The sequence below is a fragment of the Chenopodium quinoa genome, unplaced genomic scaffold (assembly GCF_001683475.1).
Source record: "Chenopodium quinoa cultivar QQ74 unplaced genomic scaffold, ASM168347v1, whole genome shotgun sequence".
In the NCBI taxonomy this organism is placed as follows: Eukaryota; Viridiplantae; Streptophyta; class Magnoliopsida; order Caryophyllales; family Amaranthaceae; genus Chenopodium; species Chenopodium quinoa.
The window spans coordinates 2,187,558-2,205,553 of record NW_018742733.1 but is presented as its reverse complement, the minus strand read 5'-3'; the positions used below and the strand labels follow the sequence as shown (position 1 = coordinate 2,205,553).

Genomic DNA, 17,996 nt, shown 5'->3' with positions numbered 1-17,996 from the left:
GTAGTTTTTTAATTTTTTTTAATAATTTTTTATTATTAAAAAAAAAAAGTATAGTCATAATCTTATTAATTTTTTTTCTTTAAAAAAATAAGTACTCAATTTTTAATTATTCTTGGAAATTAGGGAAAAAAAAATTAGAGAAAAAAAGGGATGATGGCAAAGAATAGTTTAGGCAAGATTTTTTTTTCATAAGATGTTAAGTTAACATGTATAATGTCAACATGTCATATTTTTTTCAAAAAAAAAAAAAAAAAAAAAAACATGTCCTATTTTAGTACGAGTACTCTTTAATTTCATTAAAGATAATTTAGTGTTTTTATCCGACTTAAGAAAAAAAAAATTAGAGTTTTTATCTCATTTTTCACCTTTTTTTTTTTTTTTATTCCACCCTCCCTTAATTATAGAAATGGAAGGCAATGGGGGTGTTTTATCCCTATCCCTCACTTTCTTCTAATCCCCATCCTCCTAAACAAAACACTATGAGCGTGTTCGGCGCTAGCTTTTGAGTAGCTTTTAATAGTTTGACCAAGCCAAACCACTACTCAACAAAAAATGTGAGTGTTAGACAAAGTAATGGTTCAAGTAGCTTTTAGTGGTGGAGGTAGCTTTTATTAAAAGCTAGGATTATTAGCTTTTGAAATAAGAGGTAGCTTTTGAAGTAGCTTTTGAAAATTTAATGTATAGTTTTAAGAATAAAATATTGATCCTTAAATGTAACAGCTAGTCAACCACTACTTTACCGAACAATCATACTAAAATCATCTTTTTTCACAGCTAACAGCTTATTGACAGCTAACAACTATCTCCACAGCTCATCACAGCTACAGCTACCTTCACAGCTATATTTTGCCGAACATGCCCTATATCTGTTTTATCCCTCCCTTCTTATCTTTTTCTCTCCCTTCTTATCTTCCTATATAAACATCGTTTTTATTGGCGAAAAAAAATTCAAGTTTACCATTTTGATAAATCAATTTCGTTTATCAAGAAATAAAATTATACTCCCTCTATTTTATAACGTTAATTGTATTTAAAAATAAATAGTCATAAAATAAAGTACATTAGGACTATTCCCTCAAGAAAAAAAAAGTACATTAGGACTATTTGTCTACTATTTAATGAAGGTTCCCTTCCCTTTGCCTCAAAAAAAAAAAAAAAAATAAAAAAATAAAAATAAAAACATTAGGACTATTAACCTATATTAGGAGTTTAGGACCATCATTTTTTTTCGGAATAATATACATTGGAGATTTGGGGTTATTATAATACATTGAACCATTTTTTTTAAATAATGGACCCTTAAAATGAGGGTAATCTTTAAGGCCAATTCTCAAATATCATGCATTTGAGTTTTTATTTTTATTTTTTATTTTTTTTTCTTTTCGGTGTTGCTATAACCTCCAATTAAATAACTACCACTTCTTTATTTTTTTTCCTAATAACTTCCACATCTTATAACTGTGCTAATCTAGTTTAGTAAAATAAAGAGGATGTGTGAGGGATTAAAAATCAACAAAATCACATCTCTCAAACAAAAACACTCAACTCTTCCTTCAAAAAAAAAAAAAAAAAAAAAAAAAAAAAAACACACACACAACTCTTGTTCAGTTCTTCTCCACTATCTATCCCCTGTTTATCCCGACCTCACACGGCACCGCAACCTCCGCCGCCCGAACATTCGAACAACCACCAAACACGGCCGCCTGAACAACCCGTGCAATAAACAGAGTATCCGATTCTAAACCGCCATTAAAACAAAGGTAAACTTCTAGCCAAATCACCACCCTTTTGTTTAAAATGATTACTTGATAAACTTCACTTATTTTGCATCTTAATTAGAGTGTGGATTCAAGAAATATTTTCTGAAGGAGGGTAAATGTGGTAAGAATTTGATGTTCTTTTCTATATAAATTGATCAGATTTTTCATCATATAAAGCAAAGACTTTTTTTTTTTTTTTTTTTGGTTAAATAAAGCAAAGACCTTGTTTTGCTATTCTTCAATTTAAGCATTCTATCTTCATTTTTATAAGTATTTTTTTGTTAAAGATTCAATCTTTTTTAAAAAAAAATAATTAATGATGAGAATAGTAAATTAAGTTATTTTGGGGAACAATAAATTTGGATAAAAAAAAGTTTACCTAAGTTCCATTTACAACTAAATTATTTTTAATCATTTTTTGATGAGTGAAAATGGTAATTAAAAAACAACTTATTAATAGTACTTTACTTTGTCATAATTAGACCAATAATCCCTTTGTTTCTATATGCTTGTAACATTTGAGTTTGCACATAATTTAGGAAGGGTTATGATTTTTACATGTAAATGAATAAATAATGTACATGTGTAGTTAATGGTATGAGTTATAGTCCAATGATAATAGGGTCAGGGTCAAGCTGGGATTTTAATGGATAGGGCCTTTAATGGACAGGAAGGCCAAAATGTTTTTCAAATTTAATTAATAAAGAAAATAGATAATGTAAAGATAATTTCATAGATAAATTTGTATTCATATATACTTAATACTGGCTTTGTCCAATATTTGTTTTAAGTAATATTTTGTAGGTCTGCCCATTATCGACCTGCTATTGACTCGTGACCCACATTGGCCCGACTCGATATTGACCCTATAAAATATTACCCTTTTTGACCCGACACGCAATCGACCCGACCCGCCCAATAACCAGGTCTAATCAGTAGTAAAGAGATATTGGTAGAGAATATTTGCAAGTGGGGGTCATTGAAGAAGGGAAACGATGAAGAATAAAGCAATGGGGGTTATTTGGTAAGGGAATAAACACTTTGTGCAAGTGTTGTTGTCTTATTGGTAGTTAAACAGAATAATAGTGATCCAACATCCATATAGTAAGTGTTGCAAGTATTAAAAATCGAGTGAGTGTCGCAAACATTAAGGATCATGGGGAGATACGTATACCTATACACATTTGGAGTTTTGAGATAAAAAAAGCTTACTAACATGAATCTATGATGTAGATTCTTCACATTCTTGTACTATGAAACACTCAAACTCTTTCCACTAATCATATAGTGAGTATGAAGTATTATTAAATGAGAAGATCTTTCATGTAATATTATTTAATTATTATGCTATCAAGAAGAATTGAAGTAGAGCTTATGTCAGCTGTTTCGCGCAGATAGAATGCTGATAAAATCAATGGAGAACGGTCTAAGGAATTGTGGGCTGTGGCAAAGCGTGGGAAATAAAAGAGTTGTTAATGAAAAGAGAGCAAGAACACTGGAAGAGTTTGATTTTTACGAGGAAACCAATGTTCATGCTGAGGATGAGGTAATGTAGTGTCAAGTTTGTGATTTGTTATGATGATTGGTGAAATGATTATGGATATTGTATACTAATTCTTTCATAGTTCCTCATATATTGCTATGGGACTGTGAATGGAGAATGAAAGTTTTGTTTTGGTAGTGTAAGACTGTTTCCTTTCGTATGCCTCTCTGTAGAGTCAGAGGGAGCTAAAGCTGTGAATTTAGAAGACCTTTATGAAATTTTCATTGTGCTTTAGATCCACTTCCATAAAATAAATTCGATTTGGTAGGGATTTTCTGATAGAAGCATATGATTGTATATTCTCATAGCTGGAAAGTCAAAGAGTAATAAGTGGTTAATCACTTTGATGGTAATAGTGAAGTTTTACATTTTTGATTTGGAGAGAGCTAATGTCATTATTGTATTGATATGTAGATTAGCAATGCTGAAGAGAAGCGGCGAAAGCTGGAGCCTTGTTTGAACAAGGTGCTAATCATTGGACTTGTTGTTTTAATGAATGTTGTATACTAATCATAATATATTTGTGGTATAATCAAAATTTTAAGTTGAGCTTAATTTTTCGTTGATAGATGCACCAAAACAGTATAAGCAAAGGTGAACAAGTCAAGAACGCTGGTGAAGTGCTGAAGGAGTGTGCGAATAGGGCAAGTGAAAATGTTAATTTTTATTCTCTTATCGTGGTAAGAGAAGTTTTGATATAATTTGAGTGCTTATCTTCTGTTTTTTCTTCTGTATCAGAAGCGACCAAAAATTAGCTGTCGTGTTGTTGGCTTTGGTAAAATATGTCAGTCCCTTGACAACAGGAGAAAGAAGTGGGTGAGGGAAATGGGGTTTGAAGGGTTGCTATATCTAGTAGACAGGTGTCTTTCGATTGATCTTTGCTATTGGTTGATGACTCGAATTGATCCATGTAATGAGCTTTTTAGAGCTCCTGATGGACATGAATACAAACTATCCAAGGATCAAGTTAGGTGGATCCTTGGCATCCCAAAAGGCGATAAGGTTGTTCCTAGGAGGGTGAGGGACGAGGAGATGAAAAGCAAAGTCAGAGACATTGAGAAGAACTTTGGGGTAGAATGGGAGGCATGGTTGAAAACAAGTGAGAAAGTTATAAAACACAAGGGAATACGTATAAATAGTGCCTTGATTAAAAGAGCGAAGGGGAGTTGGGGAGAAGAGGAGGAAGCAGAGTTCAAGACTGTTTTCTTAATCCTCGCATTGCATTTGGTGCTTTGTCCGACACAGTCTTATCAATTGGGACCGGATTTGGTACCTGCATTGACATGTGCAATGCAAGCGAAGAACTATGACTGGTGTGGATTGGTGTTGGAGAAGCTTTTTGACAGTTGTTGCAGATTCGGAAAGAAGTTCTATGCGAATGGATATGCTAAAGGATATGGAGGATGTAGTATTTTTCTAGCAGTAAGTCATGTCATTAGTATAGTATCCAGTAATTGATGATGTTTGGTTCCTTTAATCATTTTATGTTTTATTTATGTCATACGTTGGCTAATATAGTTCATGACACATGCAGATTTTTTACCTTGATCGATTGGATCGTAATCCAGTAATGTGGTGCAGATGGCCGAGAATAAAAGTGTGGACAAAAGCAGAGATGGTGAAAGCTGGGGATGAAGATAGGCTGGCTCATCAGGGAGATTTTGGAAAATTAGGGGTAAGTATGAGCACAACTTATGAGTTGCATATGTAAATTGAGAATGTTCTTTGTGAGTTTTCAGTGCATACTGATAAGCACTGATATATTGTGTGCTGCCTTTTATATGGGAAAAAGGGTACATAAGAAAGTGAAATAAATTTAATCATATAACGCCATGATCGACTGACATTGTTCTTTGATAATATGAAGCAGTAGTTTCATCATTAACACAAGAGCATATGAACTTGTTTCAGGGTCAGGTCTAATACTATGTATATAAATACCCTCTTGTGTATAAAGCTGTCATTATTGTTCTGACTGAGATGCTAATCCTTGTGAGTTGTGACCAATGGATTTTATTCAGTGCATAGATGTTGCTTATGGTAAGAAACACCCTCGGGAGGCTAGGGAGACGGATGTCACATCTTTTGTTGAAGAGGTTAGTATTTTGACTTGGAGTACTTTGGAAGTATAGTGATGTAGAAGGATATGTAAAATTGTTCAGTACGTGCAGGGGTTAAGCCAAGATATCGAATCCCTACAGTCAAAGGAAGAGGAAGCAATTATAGGACGCAGTAATGGCATATACAAAAGAAAATACCGTAAAAGGAGGAGGATATCAGCTTTGTATCCTGGACTGTTTATGTTCATAAAAAAGGCTAAAACAAAAAGGCTCCAGGGTGGTGTGCCTAAGGCGTTGGCACAGGCTTGTAAGATTCTTGTTGATTCCAAGATTGCAGAAGGTGGATGCCCTTCACAGTCAGTGATTGATAACAGTGAGCAGAATTCATGCCATGAGAAGCCTATTGAGGGGGAAGGGCGCAATGAGGATGGCGGGAATGGAGAAGATGGATACTTACCATTAGCCGAGGAGATACATACCCCAGTGACTACTAATTTTGCAGTGGTGACAGAGCCAGTGGGTGAAAGAGGAGATAAAATGCCGTCTCCTACAAATGAAGGGACGGTCACATCTCATGGGTGTACAGAGCATAATGGCATTGGGGCTTCTCCTTCTTCTTCTTCTTCATGCTTTATTTGCCTGCTTTCTAGTTGTGTGTTAGATTTTGAGAAAATGCACATTGGAAAGGATGCGGAAACTAAGAATGGGAGTGTGGAGGAAAACGGCGAGGGGGTTCTTCCTTGCTTACTCTCATCATGCAATGTTATGGAGGATTCAGGTTTAGTTGACAGTGTTGAGAAGTTGTACAGTGAAGATATCCTGTCATCTGAGAACAACAATAGTCATAACAAAAGCATTGCTGACATTAATGAGATCGTGCCATCTTCAAGTTTAGGGATTGCTTTTGAGAAGGCTATTAGGGGGATGGATTTGCATATGGAGCAAGTGAAAAAATGCAGGGAGAAATGTGTTAAAATGAGCAGTAACAGAAGTGTGGATAGTGTTGCAGAGATGCATATGGAAACCTTTCCATCTTGTAACGAAAGCACAAATCACCTTGAAATAAGCCGTGTTAATGAGGGTATTCCATCTCAAATAATTACACATCAGAGGGGTGTTATTCAAGTTTCCAGCTCAACAAATACACTAATGGCTGATATTGATCAACTCGAGATGATTCATGAAGACATTAGTTGTATAAACGCAGGCAAGAGCAGTAGGCATTCAGAAGGTGTTCAACCTCAAGGTGAAACAGAAATTGATACTACTAATGATCAAGGAAAAGCAGGCAAAGTAAATGCAAAGTTAGTAAATGGTTCATGTGATGATCCTGTGATTATTATTGCTGATGACAGTGCTGGTGAGAAGGAAAACGACGATTTTGACCCTTTCAAAGCGATAGATTCGGAGCTTGAAGCTCGGATAAGTAAGCTTGAGAAGAAATTTTCCCGGAAGCTAGCATCTAAACTATCAAAAAAGAAAAAAGAAAGATAGCCTTCAAAACTGAAGGTAAAAAGCTATAACTTTCGGCCGATGGATGTTGCATGTACAGATTGTAGCCCTTTGACTGTAGTAGCTGCTAATCTTAGGAGAAGTAATCTGTTGATCTTTTGTTACATTTTGCTAACTGATATCATCTAATGTGGAATATATTTTGCTGAAGTTCGTGTATTCATTTTATATTACTTGCTTCATTCTGTGCTAACTCAGCATTAACAACATGAGTATATATATTTTGCTGAAATTCATTGTATGTTCATTTTATTTACTTGGTTCATCTGTTAAATAATTGATTTTGTTGTGCCAAAAATATATTGGTACACCTTTAATATTTGTTGGAACACTGGAAAATGACTATTGAGTATTGAATTAATTTTACTTGCTTTACAAATATGTAATTTCACTCTTGCTGTTACACAAGAACAATTTGTTAAGATCTTGCATAGTGAAGATTACTCACTTCGTATTTTTGACTCTGACGGAGTTTTAGGTAGTAGTCCGGTTTGTTGGGGAATTAAAAATGGTAAAAAAAAAAATTAAATAAAAAAAAAAGTGCAATAGTGGTTAATAGTTTATTATTTGTAAAAAAAAATATGAGATATGATTAAAGAAAAAAATAGTTTGAGTACGGTAAATTTCTGGATAATGAAAAGAGAGAGATATAATAAGATAATATAAGAATTTCGAGATATAATAAAAAAGAATAGAGAATTTCCTTTGTATCATATTAACATCTGCGTACTTGCTTAGTTAAACTGGACTACTCGAGTACTAATACAATGTACAGAGTAAAAATTAAAACATTTGTGATAAACAAACTAATAACTAAACTATAAATAAATCTACATCTTTTGTTTTCTATAAATGAAAAGTAAAAACTTGGAAAGGAGTAAGTTTATATATTCAGACTATTTAAAAAAAAAAAAGTACACCCATAGTGTTAGACATATGAGATATGGGTAAATATATGAGTGACATATTTTCCGTATAGGATATATGATTATAGTAGTATACTCCTATAGGGGTAGGTTTTATATAAATACTCGATCTATTGATGAATAATACGGAGTAATAATTAATACAAAGTCATTTTATTCTATTTCCTCTCTAATTTGTCACATAATTATCTCATACTACCAAAATAGAAAAACAAAAAAGGAAGGCAACAATTTTTAGCACAAACCCAGTTAGTGAAATTCATCTTCAAACAAGAGAAGAAATACTGTAGGTTGTAGCTTACCCAGTTACTCTGCTCATCAATTTCAAACCAAGAAGAAATTACCATGATCATTGAAGAGAGAGAAGAATTCATGCTTTCCATAAATAGTAATCAAACACCATCTTCAAGAATTGGCCATTTCCTTAAACCAACCTTTAAACCCAAAAATGAAACACTTCCAAAACCCCCTTCTTTGCCTTCTTTTTCCTTAAAATCCAACATCAAACAACTCCTCAAAAGGAAGGTTTCTTTCAAAGGAAGGCCAAAACCCCAGAAAAATTGGGACACTTGGGTTCAAAATTTGCAGAAAACCCACCAAAATACCTGGAAAAAAGTGGGAATATTTGATGCAATTAAAGCTTCTACTTATGTTATAAAATGGGATAAAAATTTAATCTTTGGGTTAGCTGGAAATTGGTGTTCTGAGACTAACACTTTTGTGTTTTCATGTGGTGAATGTAGTATCACTTTGGAAGATGTGATGATTTTAGGTGGGTTTTCTGTTTTAGGGGAAGGTGTTAAAACCCCATTTGAAAATATCAAAATTGTTGAATTTGGGGAAGAAATGCTGCAGAATTTCATGAAAAACAGGAGGATTTTGGGTCCAGTGGGTCACACTGAATGGATGAGCTATTTCATGGGAATTGGGGGTGAATTAGAGCATGTGGCTTTTCTTAGTCTTTGGTTGTCAAGGTATGTTTTTTCAACTAATCATTATTGTAAAATTTCTCAAGATGTTTTCCCTATTGCAATTTATCTTGCTAGAGGTACTCGAATTGCGCTTGCTCCTGCTGTTTTAGCTTCTATGTATAGAGATTTGAGCTTGTTGAAAGATAAGATTGCAGGGATTTTGAATGAATGTGTAGTTAGGAAACTTATTTTGTGGGCACCTTTTCAGTTAGTTCAGCTTTGGGTTGGGAGAGGTTTCCTACATTAGGTCCCTCACCCATCAACATCCTTGATGGTGAGCCGAGATTGAGTCGTTGGCGAAAATTAGAGAGGCCGAATCTTGTATGTGTCATGTTGGATTTTGAGTCTCTTGGAAAGAGTTTTGTGTGGAGGCCTTATGGAATTTGTGTGGAAAACTGGCAGTTTCCGAAATTTTATGGTGATGAAGAAAGGTTGGTGTTGGTAGATTTTGGGGTTGGGGAGGAATTACTGTCATTTGCAAGATGCTTGAGGACATGTGAGCTGTTAGGGTTAGACAGTATTGAGCAATACCTTCCACATAGAACAGGGATGCAGTTTGGATTGGATCAAGATGTTCCAAGGTCCGTGCCTAGATCGAATGAGGGTCATTTAGCTGCTTGGAATAGCTATGACATATCTCTTAACGGATTGAAGTTGTATTTATCTCCTCGTTTGCTCAAGGGAGATGTCACTGCTCGGTATTCTGACTGGTTCAGGACAGCATTGTGTGTCAGCAGCAATAGTGTTTCGGTCTTAAAAAAACAGAGAAGTCACAGCAGTCGTCCAAGAGTGACCTTCAAACTGTCCAAGGCTTCAGATGGAAGTACGGAGGGGAATGGCAAGCGTGCTCCTATTTGTCCAACTTCTCCGTTTGATGTTCCTTTAGCATCCTGTTCCACTCATAGCGTTGGGGTTGGGGAGATGCGCATTAAAGATGACTCCTCTTATGAAAAAATCAACATTAAATGCTTAGAGGGCATGACATCTCAAAGTACAAGCAAAGTGGCTGTTGTTGAATCCCAGGATTTTGCTGCGAGTACAGAGGATTATAGCAAGCAGACTCCTGTTTGTTTACCTTCCTTGTCTAATGTTTTTGATACTCCTGGTTTTGTATCTAACATTGAGGTAGTGCAAAATAAAACTACCGCATGTTGCAGCAATATAAGCTTCCCTAACAGAAGTTATGTTGAGAATTCGAGGTACATTCCATCCGAATGTCCAAAAAAACTAAAGAATAAAAACTCTCCAAGAATTTAGATGTGAATGTGGAAAAAGATATGGGCCCTCCATCTTGTTTAGCACCCTCCTGTAATGTTTCTGTGTCTTCTGGTTTTCTCACATTCCACGATAAGAGCACCACTAGACCTCAGAATGCCCATGTAGGTGACTCTGGATGCTTGCCTTGTCAAAGTCCAAAGAAACCGAAGATTGAACTGTGTGAGAATGTGGAGGATAACAGCAAGGGGGTTCTTCCTTGTTTACCTTCCCCTAGCAATGTTGCTATAGATTCTGGTTTTGATGATAGTGTTTGGGAGAGATACATTAAATCAATTCCATCATGTGAGAAGAACAATAGTCACAACACAAGCCAGGTTGACAATTATGAAGTCATGCCATCTCAAAGCTTACGTGTAGCTATTGAGGAAGCTGTTGGTGAAATGGATTTGCAAATGGAACTAGTAGCAAGATACAGGGACAAATGTGTGAATATGCGCGTTATGAGGAGTTTGGATAGTGTTGCTGACAAGCATGTTGAAACTATCCCATCTTGCGACAAAAGTATGAGCCTTGAAAGAATCTGTGAGGACACTCCATCTCAGATTACGCAAAGGGTTTTTAATGACGTGGAAATGGCAGAGTCGGAGAAACATGAAGTACATGCTGCAGATAAGAAATCTGAAAGCAAGGAAGAATCAGAAAAGCTTTACTTGGGCCGTGTAGCTGATGATGATGAACAGGACAAGAGTAACAAGACAGCTGAATGTGTAAAGATAAAATCAGTTGATGGTTTACTCGGTGACCCAGTGATCATTAATGATGATATTGGAGCTGATCTTGAAGCTAGGATTAGTAAGCTAGAGAGAAAATTTTCTAGGAGGAAGTCACGTAAGTTAAAGTCCAAACTTCAAAGTAAAGTAGGAGTGCAGGAGTAAGACATTGCTCGGATAATATATGTCAGATGTCATATATAGTTGTTAATAGGACTTGTAATTACTCGCTAATTTTTGAAAAAAAAAAACCCTTTAGCTTGAGTACTCTGAATCAAGCTTCTTGTAAAATTCTATCTCTCATCCTTTAAATAGAGTACGTATGTTCTATGTTTTCTGTAAATTTACTGTCATCAAAAACAATAGTTAAGGCGGTTCTGGAGGAGCTCTGGCCATTGGCTGCTGCATTGAAATGTTTGAGAATTCTGCTTTTCCATATTTCTTGTAATATTGACACTATTCTATAACTGATTTTTTCAGTAGCTGGAAACTCACTTATCAGTGTAATTCCTTCCTTCCATTGGTTGCCAATACACGTTACCTTAGTATAGTTCTTTGGCCAACACTGAAGCATGGACAGATGTTCTGCGATACTATGGAATTATGTCTAGCAGCCCCTGAAGTTATCCATGTCTGCTGCTTCTCTCCTGGTATGTTAATTTCATACACCCTTTAAAATGCATAATATTTTTCTTGTCTCTTCTTCCTATTAGTATCATTTCCTGTCTTATTTCTTTATATAATTAGTTTCTCAACTAAGTAACAATCAAGCTAAATTCCTGTTATCTTGGTTGTATTTTTTTTTTTTTTTTAATTATTCTTTTATAGCATTAGATAGCTTCTCATTGCTAGTAATTACTTGGTAATGGCTGATTACCTGCTCCAACAGAAAATCTAATGTGCACCTGTAGTGCAGTTTGAGTATCTGCTATTTTCAATTGGTTTCATGAGCAAGTTTTAACTTTAAAGAACACCTTGTTCGATAATCGATAGGATTTTTAAGCCCTGATATTCTCTCACATATTCTCAGAGAGTGAATTGACCGTATAAGCTTCGGTATTGTCAATATGAAGTATTCATAACATATAATTCAACACTGCGAATTTGCTGCATTATGTTCCTGACATGTTGATTATCTGCACTATCTCTCCGGTCAGCTTGTTATTGAACTAATCATTGTTATGATCCAACTCGTTTCTGAAATTTAAACATAACTAAAAAGATTTTATTTTTTTTGAAAGCACATAACTAAAAAGATTAGAATAAGTGAAGTCAAACATAATTATCTGATCTTTTCTTGCTGCAGATAAATAAAAAGATTAGAATAAGTGAAATCAAACACAATTATCTAATCTTTCCTTGCTTTCCTTATTTGCAGGCCTGCAGCCATTGAGAGGGCCGGGATATCAATCATCATACTACCTAAAGAGTCATGATTTGGGTACGTAAATGTTCGATTTTCTGGAGTTTATTTTGAGCAACCGATTTAGCGGACAACTAGTTTAGTTGGTTAGAGGTCTTGAGTTAATACCTTAACGTGATATCAAATCTTATCTAACTTATACCATTGAGGTTCTTTATAGACCCAAAAAAAATTTTAAAAAAGTGAAACAAAATTATCATCATAACTACATTACTAACAAGGCATTTGACATTTTTAAAGGACATACAGTACAATTTAGAGCAATATAATCATATTACAATTATCTATCAGAATGATAAATTCCAAGTACACGAAAACCATATCTCCATAATCATAATTTCTTTCGTTTACCCTTCTACCTCATACATACATTTTCTCAGGCAAACCTCCAAAAATAAATTACAAATTGTCAGACACGCTGCTAGATATGTGACAGGCTTTCCAATGACTGACTTCACCATGGTGAAATAACAGGCGGTGATGAATGATCAGGTGAATGCGCGCAGTCACTGGTAGCTACAGTCAGACCTCAATGATTCAGATGCAGAATTAACCTCCATCACCTGCTGCTGCTGCATCAAATGCATTCCCTCCTGATCTGCCACATTCCATACCTTCACAGACTTGTCAAGACTTCCACTGTATACAATATACCGTTGACCTTTAGCCTCCTCGTCATCCTCTACAGCCAAGCATTTAACAGGTCCGTTGTGGCCGGTTAAGACAGACAGGCAGGTATGAATTGTTCCTTCCCTGCGCCACACACAGATTGTCTTATCAGCTGACCCTGTAAACACGAGCCGAGCTCTAGCAGCCAGGCACAGAACAGCCAACTTGTGACCCCTCAGGACTCCACCGTGTGCAAGATTCTTCTCCCTTTCCCAGAAATTGACCATCCCATCGCTTGAACCACAGTAGACTATGGATCCTGTTGGGTCTACGGCGAGGGCAGTAACTGCACATTCCTGCTTCAGAAGTGTCTGTATGAAAAAATGTTTCGTAACCTTCCCCTGCATTTCTCTCCTCCATACCTTCACTGTTCCATCCGCAGACCCTGTGAAAACCATACCCTCCGAACTCGTGACAACCGAATTCACCGCATCCTCATGGGCAGCTACCGACTCCAGGCACCTGGAGTCGGATATCCTCCAAACCTTAAACGTCCTGTCCCAAGAAGACGAGTATAATATCCCCTGTTCGGCGTTCATGCTAAGACACGATATAGCATCGGAATGCTTGATCCATAACGAACTACGATGCCTCTTCACCTCAACATAATTGCTTGGCCTAATAGACGCCTTAAACAAATCCTTCAATGTTGGCAAAGAACCTGACCGTTTATGGATACTAGGATTCTTAGGCGACACCTTCCAAACTCGGATCTTACCGTCTTGATGACCCGTAAAAATCTTCCCACCTGCTATAACAATCGCCTTAACCAATCCAGAAGCGGACTTAAACCCGGAAAATTCCTTAAGATTTTTCCAAACACGAATATTCTTACTATCCGACCCTGTATACAACAAGTCCCCCTTGGTAGCCAAGGAGTAAATGTGGCCTTCTTCTCGGACAAGCGATCCGATAAGCAAGCTAAGCTGGCCGGAATCATCAGATTGTTGAGACCAAGGGGATTTGGCAAAAGGGGACACCTGATTCCAAGGGGACATCATCATAGGAGACATCTCCGCGCTCATCCTTGGTGCTTCGTCGATGAACGAGTTCCCTCCCATCGTCGAAAAGCTGCTTTGTCGAGCCATACACTCGCTCCCGTCCGCGCTCATCCTCGAAATGTTTGGATCAGAATGCACCACCATGTTGGGAGAATGGTGATACATGCTATTCTGTTTTTTGTGATATTATCTCCCTTTTTCCTCTCCCAAGAAAAAAAAACCAAATTATAAATCAACCATCAAATAAATAAATAAATGAAAACAATAAAAATAAAAATAATGGAGAAATAAATTAGTATAGTTATTTTTAAAGAGAAAAGAGAGGAGAAAGAGATGGTTGTTGAAAGACAGAGAAGGTGGTTAAGAAGTAGTTAGGATGATAAAGGGAGAAAAGGCGGGAGAGAGAATTGGATTAAATATAGAAAATATCAAATATTCATTTAGTTGTTGACACGTATAGATTTTATAATTAGTTAAATTAATTAAGTTATAAAAATAATCCCCGTAAAATATGGGTGGGGACGCGTTATTTTAATTTTATTATAATTATAATTATTAAATAAAATCTTAATTTCTGATTTTACAAATAATTAGATATGTTGATGAGATCATATAAATGTTGGTAGGAATAATAATTGAATGGACGTGCTTATTTGTACATCGCTGGATTTTGGAGAATTTTCAGGCCAATATATTCGATTGTGTAGTACGAGTACATCTTTTTTGTATGGATATTGGATAATATATAAACCCATAATAATGAATATGGATTTTAATCCATTATTGGACTAGTTTAAGAGAAGTGAAGATGTGAGGAATTATGAGATGTTCTTATATGAAGGGGTGTTGATGGGACGTCGGAAAACCATGTGATAAATGAAATCGAACTAGTCAATATACATATACTATGTATATTTTTTTTTAATGGACTTAATATACAAATTAAAGGATTTGTCTTTTTTTTTTTTTTTTTTTTTTGACATCGTTTGTAATGCTTTGTTTGGTTAAGATTTAAGTTTATATGAATTTGGATTCGAGATATTAATGAGCTGAGCTGAATCGAACAACTCATACAAGATTTGTACGTAAAGCTCACTAGCTCGCCAAAAACTTGAAAATATTATTTTATATATATAAATTATTACTCCTAATCATTAATTTTTTATTAATAAATTTGTTATATGGAGTAGTAAACTAGTAATCTATTAACAATTACTTGTATATACAAGTAAAATATGGAGTAGTATATAGTCAAAGTATTTTTTTTTTAATTAACAATTACAACCGATTTATATTTGACTAAATTACAATTCATGTAACCATGATAATCCCTCCGTCCCTAAATTATATTCCTACTTCTAGCATTTATTCTTCATATAATAGTAGGAATGTAATTTAGAGACGGGGGGAGTAGTAATTTTAAAATTCAAGTATAGCTTGGACAAAGAGTGCGTTATATTCAACTGATTTTTACTTATCTAACTTATTTGAAATTATCTGATTTTATCTGAACTTATTAGCCATTATTAGAACTTATTTTAGTTATAAATTGAACTTGGGTAGCCCTGATGAACTTTTATCACTACTTTTTTTTTTTTTGAATAGCAACTTTTATCACTACTTATCTGAACTTATCTTATACGAAGTATGAAATTATCTAAACTTATTTTTCCTAAAATAATTAGAAATAAGGTGAACAGAATAGGGCCGATACTAGTGTACTACTACTCCGTATATATCTTATTTTTACACATTTTTTATTTCTTATACCAACATTCGATGTAATTATTCCCATTTATCAAAATATTTGCATATTTGCAATGTGAAAACCACTTTCGAGTTCCAATGCAAACATTTCTGTTTATCATGTCTAATAAGCCGAAGAGAACACACTTTTAAGTAAACTCTATTCATAAGAGATATTCTCACTAATTACCAAAACTCCCTAATAGAGCTTACTAGGGTGTCTATTACTGTAGATATTTTGTATGTGGATTGAATTAAGGTTAAATTCAATTGAATTTGAACACGCATTAATGATTTCTCATAAATTAAGCAATTTTGAAACATGCATGATTTCCAACTATTATTATTTTACATTTATAACTGCATTTTTATTGGAAATTATACAATTTAAATATTCAATGTTAGGGAATGATAAAATTACTAATGTTATTTTTTTATTATGAGAAATTATTCAACTCATAAAAAATATAAATAAAAAATAAGAGTATGTTATGAAATATTTGTGGATATCCATTATCCTCCTTTGTATCATTCCGGAACAATCTAGATCTAGGGTTGATATTCTTATCCATTCAAACCCTAATGTTATATGGAATAGAAATACGTTGATATATTCTCTATCAATCTCTCTTATATTTCTCTCTATTTTATAACACGTTATCAGCACCAAAGCTCTATGTAAATTTTATTGTTGATTTCAGAAGGAGATTAATCTTGATCATGGGTTTTGATCTTTTAATAATGAAATCACACGTTTCAAGAATGTCATATCATTCCCAATCCTCATTAATTAATTTGGGTCTAGTACAAGAAGTCTCATGGTATTAATAATTTGGAATGTTAATGGTAGTGCCGCTTTATTTAATTACAAAGAACTGCTCGTATTATTTTTCAGTTGCATTGGTTTGTTTATCTTGAATCATCTTTCTCATATATCCATAATATAATAGATTAGCCTTAATCAAGGGCTATACTTTATTTTCTTTTCATACGTTTTCATGAGTTACAGGCTAGCAGAGATGACGTTGACAACATGAAGTTGACGATAAGGCTGGTTTTTATGGTGAAAAAGGTTTTGATATCAGGAAAGTTCATTCTCAACTATCCTGTTATTGTTAATTTTAAACCTTTAGATAATATGTTTATATTGTTTCCCAAATTTTCGTATTTTTATTATTCCTAGAGTTCAATGAGCAATTTGGGAATAGTTGGATTTGATGCAGAAAATAACTAATTTGTAGTTTTGTTTTGACTATGAGTCTTGTTTAGTTTGGATCTAAAAGGGTATTTAGAATTATTATTGGTGTTAATTTATGAACGTATGGTCTTGTATTACAAATATTTGCTAGATTTTGGTATTACTTTTCCTATCCGTAGTAAATGAGTTTGGTTATTTCTCTATGCTTCATAGCAAATATGAATGATTTGATTTAGCAATTATTTACCCATATAATTTGTTTGTGAAATCCTATGTCTAATGCCTTGAATGTTTGTAAGAAGTAAGCCTAAGGCACATGTGAAACAATTTATAATTTATGTATTGAATTATGTTTTTATATTTCAAATATGATATGAAACATGTGGTTTTCCACTAACGTGAACGTGTTAATTTTGGTTGCTTATGTGCTTGTTTCTATTTTCTAATTAAGCTTTATCAAGCAATATATTGATATAATTGATCCAACAGTATAGTTGATTCAATCGATTCAGGTATGTTTTTATTAAAGCGTGAAGTAGTAGGTTTTCATATTTTTACCTTCTCATTCAATTATAATATTATGTACCTACTTGAAGTTAGACTATTGGAATGAATGTAAATTGAACATGAAATACTTACACATATATATGGACCTGAAGTTCCTTAAATTTATAAAGGTTTTAAAACCTAAAATTGATATAAAGATAGAGTCCACGATATTTCTAATAAAGTATGTTGCTAAAAAGCATCCACGATACTAATGCGACTATATATAGAGTCCATGAGATAGAATTTACAAAAGGTTTTGAACGTATTTTAGGTATTGAATTCTAAGTGAGTATTGAAGATACATAAATTACTATATTTATTCACTCTATAAGTGAATGAGAATTCATGTGATTAAAAGGAAACATATTTTCATTATGTTTTTGTAATTACAAATCATTGAAAAGCTTAATTAGAATTGCAAAGATAATTACATATTAACTATTGGACCAAATAACAATGCTTTTAAGTTTATAAATTGCAATATGACATTGTGAGAAACTATACATAATCAACATTTTATTATGCCCATAAATATAAGAGGTTTTGTTTTTTTTTTAAGATGAATGTAATTGGGCACGAGGAACATGATAAGTGTTCTTTAAGTATAATTTTTATATAAGCATGTTTTTGCTAAAAGGAACACTTTACTT

The 17,996-nt window shown here is 34.1% G+C and overlaps 3 protein-coding genes across 4 annotated transcripts; 2 read left to right on the top strand and 1 right to left on the bottom strand.

Annotated features, from left to right (window-relative positions):
- The first annotated feature begins 1,548 nt into the window (after nucleotides 1–1,548).
- LOC110723799 lies at nucleotides 1,549–7,057 on the top strand. Of its 2 annotated transcripts, none has more exons than XM_021903171.1 (7): nucleotides 1,549–1,760; nucleotides 3,155–3,306; nucleotides 3,718–3,768; nucleotides 3,873–4,725; nucleotides 4,838–4,978; nucleotides 5,325–5,399; nucleotides 5,475–7,057. In XM_021903171.1, the coding sequence occupies exons 4-7, from the start codon at nucleotides 4,129–4,131 to the stop codon at nucleotides 6,855–6,857; spliced, it is 2,196 nt and encodes a 731-aa protein (XP_021758863.1). In that variant the 5' UTR covers nucleotides 1,549–1,760; nucleotides 3,155–3,306; nucleotides 3,718–3,768; nucleotides 3,873–4,128; the 3' UTR covers nucleotides 6,858–7,057. The 2 variants fall into 2 exon arrangements, with proteins under 2 accessions (XP_021758863.1, XP_021758864.1); XM_021903172.1 differs by having other exon boundaries at nucleotides 3,142–3,306.
- A 1,089-nt stretch (nucleotides 7,058–8,146) lies between these two features.
- LOC110723533 lies at nucleotides 8,147–10,029 on the top strand. The gene is made up of 2 exons (XM_021902886.1): nucleotides 8,147–8,849; nucleotides 8,981–10,029. Exons 1-2 carry the CDS (start codon nucleotides 8,147–8,149, stop codon nucleotides 10,027–10,029), a joined length of 1,752 nt encoding a protein of 583 aa, XP_021758578.1.
- A 2,133-nt stretch (nucleotides 10,030–12,162) lies between these two features.
- LOC110723798 (protein JINGUBANG-like) lies at nucleotides 12,163–14,373 on the bottom strand. Its single transcript, XM_021903170.1, has one exon. The coding sequence runs from the start codon at nucleotides 14,016–14,018 to the stop codon at nucleotides 12,690–12,692; it is 1,329 nt and encodes a 442-aa protein (XP_021758862.1). The 5' UTR covers nucleotides 14,019–14,373; the 3' UTR covers nucleotides 12,163–12,689.
- Nucleotides 14,374–17,996: the final 3,623 nt, after the last annotated feature.